The following is a 6126-nucleotide window of genomic DNA, read 5'->3' as shown; positions in this document are numbered from 1 at the left end:
CTAGTGTTTTGGCATCTAGAATGGAAGAGAATAATTTTGGGGAGTTCAGGGGTCTTGGAACATCACCTTGTCAACCAAGGTATTCCCATAGGTTTACGTGTCCCCGGAATGCTGGTGGCACATTTCTACAGTATGCGTTTTAGTTTTTGTTGTTTGGGGGCTAAGCAAACAATATTGTGCAATCTCAGCCAGAAGATACAATCAAACCTAAATAATGACTAGTTGGCTGGTATGTAGCAGAGACCAATTTGGATTGAGAGAAAATGACACAATGCAAATAATGCAATACATTTGTATAGAAACTCCCTTACATATCATGAACTCAAACTGTCCTGAGTACAGGCAGCACTGGGGCAGATACAAATGGGAATATGAGACTGAGAAAGATTCTGTGAAAACCATTTAACACTTAAAGCGTATATAGCTTGAGGAACCGAATAGAACATAGGGCCACTTCTCTTTTCTGTCGCCCTATTAGTTTGACTGCTGCTCCCTAGACACATCTCTGGGAAAATAGCTGATGTACAAGTTCACACACATCGCAGTGCGATGTGTTGTGAGCTTGCAGATCGGCTATTTTCCCAGAATAGGGACACTACTAGGGTTCGTGTGGTTAAGGCAACAAACATTATGGGAAATAAGCAGCTTAGCTCCTGAACTGTGCTGCCTGTAGTCTAAAGACAGGCATCAGACACAGACACTTGGTGCATGTGAATGTTAATGCCCGATTTATACTTGTACTGTCGTACATGTACGTACTGTACTGTCCAACAGAGTATAAGTCACCCAGTTAATGACCAATTAAACTGTGTTTTTGTCTACCATCTAGTAAAACAACTACCTGGGTATCAAGGCTAATCTATAATTGACCTGCACTCTTGTGAAATGGGTTTGGATAACAAACTGAAAAAAAGTCCAGACAATTATGTTTGTCAATTTTTACGTTTTTTTTAAACGTTTTTTTTCTTCTATAGCATCAACTGGTTCCATATAGCATCCAAAAATGTTATACATATGTTTTATGGATCGGTCAAAGAAATAACTTGGCTGCGGAGGAAGAATAAATAGACTTCACGCAAAACAAGTTACAAAACATACGTGTCAAATATGATAACATGCTATTTTAAAACCCAATTAGTTCTGTGAGATATGTTAAAATTTGTAACGATGCAAGTGAATGATTTGACAGGTTACGTTTCTCCATACAATCTATGGGTTTATAACGCCACCATTCATTTGGATGTGTTATGATCTACATAATGTACTAGATTACTAGAATACTGCCCAAAGGCTGTATATACAGATACCGTGACATGCCATCCCCACACACGGTACAACCCCCATGAACCTTCTCCTCTTTTCAAAGATTGTTGACACGTCTCTGTAGCACTTTGAAGTGATGCAATACTGTATTTATATGATTAATGATGGATTTGCACATCATGATGATGGTAGACTTTTCCATTAAAGACATTCTGTGAGAGAACGAGGGAGATTAAGAGAGTTAATCAATGAAAAACGCAATACCTTTTACACTCGTCTCTCCGTCTCTCCAGTCAAAGCTATACACCCATAATGGCAATATCAATACCATTTCATTTGATTTGAATGGTTTGAAAATGTGCATTTATTTATTACTAGGATTCCATTGTTGAATAAAACACTGTTCTTAATGAAGGTGTCTGTCCCGTTTTTAAATGATACAATGCTATAAATGGGTGGATGATGGATAGGAGTGACACAAAGAGCATAACAAATAGTTTTTACTACTAATGTCACACAGTATAAGACCATGTCACATTGTCACTAGTCGACAATAGCAGATCAACTGTCATATATAGTCCATAGGCCCAGAACAGAATTTGCACTAGTGAGGGACATTCAAGGTGGCAAATGCTATCATGTTTTTTTTTAAAGGTCTATATCCCTAGATAATATTTCAACATGATAGCAGTTCCCAAGTGGTAGCTTAGTTGCAGTTATCAGCCTTCAAAGACACCAACTATAGATTCACAGAATGAAAAAACGCCTAACTGTTTTTGAATAAAAAACAGTTAGAAATGTCATACAGAGGGAAAAATGAAGAATTATCTGTCTTTCACTCACTTTAACCAATGAACATCATCATAATCATCACTGTCATATACATTTTTCAGTATTCATCATCTTCATCATTATCATCACATAATCAATCAGTTTCACTGCAGGTTTGTAGCTTGCACATTTCTGTGCACTTTAATTTGTTGGCAAGGCAGGAGCAATCTGAAAGCTTGCAGGTCCGTACACACTTGCAGGCCATAAGTTCCAGCACAGGCGTGGCGGACTGATGGCCATATATGGTGGTGTGATGTGTCACGAGGCGTGAGGGACTGATGGACATATATGATGCTGTGATGTCACGAGGAGAAACAAAACACTACATTCCACTATAATCTTTGGCTTTTGTTGGCAGGCGAAAACATTCAGTGGTACTGTGGTAGCATTCTGGTTGCTGATCAACATAACCAAAGTCATATAGTCCTCTTCTGGTTGGACAGCATTTTGAGTATGACCTTGCTCTCTCCTCGAATAATGTCCACAAGGCCTACAGTGACCTTTGTGATGTGAAGTGCATTATCCACCCAATGGCACAGGGATCTGATTCTTATTGAACATGAAATGTACATTGATGAATTCTTGTCTTTTAGAGGGGAGAGGGGACGTAGTTTCATAGCACATTGAGAAAAGGTAAAGTTCCCCATGGCATTGAGGGAATTTCGGGATCTTCCTCCAGGATTTTATTGTAGTAGCATGGCCTGCTGCTCATGCTCTCAACCAGCTGTGCTGACTCTGCACATGAACCGTTCAGGTTGGGAAATAGGACTGTTTTCATGTGTGCTTCTACAGCACTATTATTGTTCTTTGTAGGGCCATATACTGTATATGTGCCTATTTCCAGGCTCCATCAAGCCAACTATCTTCTATCTATGGTGTGCAATCAAATCACAGTACAGTACAGATGAGATGCAAAAATACTTTTCGCTGTACTGTACATTGACAATGAATTGAATCTCATCCTCTGTCAAAGGCTTCTCAGATGCCAGGATTGAGTTATATGCTGACCAGATAGAGATATGCACTGGCAGGGACCTGAAGTGCAACTCAAGGCGATCGTTTCAAAGAGATATTTTTTTAATATATATATATATATATATATATATATATATATATATATATATATATATAGAGTTCAAAGCTGACGTATCTCCTGCAGGAATGTTTGGGGTGAAACGGCAAAACGGTGATGTTTGCCAACATCTCCCCAGAGACTGACAACTTTGGGGAAACTTTGGACTCTCTGGCAATGTGACTGGCTGTGTCATTGGCACGGCTACACCAAATAGGAAGTCGTTGCGATGTATAGTGAGGGAGATGGTACAAAACATTAACATTTAACTATTAAATAATTCATGTGGTCGGCCATTTACCATTTTAAATTGTTACTAATGAAGTTGATGTGTGATTAAAAAAAAGTTTTAATTTAACTTGAGTTACAGAACCATAAGGGTCTATTTGGTTCCCAAGTAACGATCAATCATTTAGCTGTGGATCCCTTGGAACCCTCTCAAGGACCTGAAACCCACTTTGAGAACCACTGGTGGTAAGGCAGAGTTTGCAAGGCTGCAAAGGGCTGTGTGTGAAGTGAATCTGTTCAAAAGCATTTGGGTCATTTCTGGGATAATGTGGCCCAGATGGTTCGAAACACACTTGGGGATAGCATTTGCCACACCGTATTTAGGAAGTTTGATGCGCTCAAAGAGGATGAAGCAAGATGCTGGGTAGAGGAAAATAAACCTCCACCACATCAGAGGAAGATTGTCAAGGTAAAAATCTAACTAGCCACAGACACCGTGGTCTAACACAACTGGATAGACTCCAACACAAGTATGAACCCAATGAGGTGAACAAACGCCAGAGGAGAGAAGGAAGGAAGGAAAACAGACTGGGACCAACCGCCAGCCAAGTGTGTGAGAATAGTTTTAAAATTTGGCTTTACTTTAAAAACAATTTCATTAACCAAATCAACAAAACAAATCAATAAGTTTTGTTATATTGATACTTAAAAAAGTTAAAATAGCTGATTATGTAAACTCAGCTTATAGATCTGCTATTTTTGAATCTTTGCCTACAAGGACCAAAATAGGGATTAACTGATTTTATTAATCAATTCTTTTTTTTACAATCGATGAAATGGATTAGTTTGATTAAAGGACGACTTCCCCCATCTTCATACATTTGCTTTTCACTGATGCTCATTATATTATATTATATTATATTATATTATATTATATTATATACCTGTCCCGACCATAAGCGGTGTTACTCCAAACGCGTGTTAGACGAACACCGACAGTTCCCTTTTTGCCTCTGTTGCACAGGTGGACTGTGGTATGCGGCCGACAGTCTTCCCAGTACTGAACTACAGACGCCACTTGTGCAGGTAGTCAGCCAAGATGCCAATGTCCTGGTTGAGACACTCTTCCACCACTGTCCATGTTGGTTGAGGCAGCATGATGCCCAGGTCATCCGCGTAACCATATTGGCTGGATGTTGTCTCCGTGTGCTCGTAGCTGTATGTTAAACAGCAGTAGTGAGAGGACCACTGCACGCCATTTCTGTTTCGCTGGTCCACAGTGTCATATGCGGCTAGCTTTCTCTTTGGCCTGGAAGCTGTCCTCATGTCCTGGGTGAGTAGGGTTACCTGATCTACGGTTGACCTGCCCTGTCGGAAACCAGCCTGTTCCCTTGGAAGCTGTGGGTCCACTACTGGCTCCATCATCCTCTCCAGTATCTTAAATGGGACGCGGAGCAGCGAGATGGGTCTGTAGGCCTTGGGGTCTTCCACAGTTTTGCCTGGTTTCAGCAGAGCGATAACAGCAGCACGGCGCCAGGTCTTCGGCAGTTACTTTGAACCTCTGAAATCAAGATGAGAATTTTTTTTTGTGACACCGATGTCCGCAAGCAAGATACAGACTTGGACCAACTGGCAGCCTTATGTGATCTTGGCTTTTATGATTTGGCTTTATCGATTACTGTGGTTGCAGTAGGCAACACACTATTGTTCTAGGTCTGAGAATTATGTCACCTAAATAAAGTAAACCTGTTTTTTGTTAACCTTTTGTTCATTATGGACTTTTTTTTACCAGATGCTGTGTAAGCACGGCTGGTCAATGTTCTTTCACGCCCACTTGCTGTAGTTGAGACTTATGTTTCTCATTGGCTGTACTGACAACCTATCGTCCTGATTGGCTGCCTCGTCTCTAGGCAACCACACACTTTTTGCCTCTAGCCGACCTCTCAGCCATGGGATATAAGGCAGCAGCTCGTAATTAATTGATGTCGTCAATTCTCGTTTGTTTTTTAATCTTTTCTGTAACCCCAAAAGCCAATTTTCTATCCCTTTTCTGATTGGACAATATAATGTCCTATAAGACAGGAGTGACATCACAATAGTAATACCAGTAAGACGCCTTAAGGGCGAGAAGCGACCGCATGAACTAAAGCATGAAAACTTACAAGCAAAGGCTCTTCAAAGCACACGTGAGGAAGAAAAGGGCTTAACACAAATTACAGGTGTAGTTACATAAAGCGTCTGTAGGACATATAGCACAACTGAACTGGCTTAACACTAATTAGTGTGTGTGTGTGTGTGTGTGTGAGAGCAAGCGCACCGCTGGCCTTAGCAAGAGAGTAACAGGAAGTGTTAACAGGAAAGCGTGACTGCTTCCTGTTAACGGGAAGTGCGTGACAGCAAGGAAGCTTTGAGAAGGAAAGGAAGTGGTCACGTGACTGTGCATGCACAAATTTGGGCATGTACAACTTCCTGGTCTCAACTGCGCATGTTTCTTTCCTTCCATGGAGCACCATGGAGCAACATGGCGTCGCCCGTACGGTCTTCGCGTCTCGTCCTCTTTAGACAGTCCTTGGTTGAGACCAGGAAGTTGTACATGACAAATCATAGATATGGCACCAGTGACCCAGCAGATGGCGTGATGCCACTGAAAGGAGAGATGCTTGTACATATGTCACGTCCGACCAACATTACTGTCTGCGTGATGATTCATGCTGGGACTTACTTATCCACTT

The 6126-nt window shown here is 41.1% G+C and overlaps 1 protein-coding gene across 1 annotated transcript in view; it reads left to right on the top strand.

Annotated features, from left to right (window-relative positions):
• LOC306939421 (dual specificity protein phosphatase 4-like) overlaps nucleotides 1-858 on the top strand; it is a gene marked incomplete at both ends in the record, with an annotated part of 1603 nt that extends 745 nt beyond the window's left edge. Inside the window, one exon of the mRNA XM_079524009.1 lies at nucleotides 830-858. Within this exon, the coding sequence (XP_079380135.1) occupies nucleotides 830-858 (29 nt within the window). The remainder of the gene's footprint in view (nucleotides 1-829) is intronic.
• Between the last annotated feature and the right edge of the window lie 5268 nt (nucleotides 859-6126).

The sequence above is a fragment of the Electrona antarctica genome (assembly GCF_951216825.1).
Source record: "Electrona antarctica genome assembly, chromosome: 16".
NCBI lineage: Eukaryota > Metazoa > Chordata > Actinopteri > Myctophiformes > Myctophidae > Electrona > Electrona antarctica.
The sequence above is the reverse complement of the archived record's forward strand: the minus strand, read 5'-3'. Positions and strand labels throughout refer to the sequence as shown.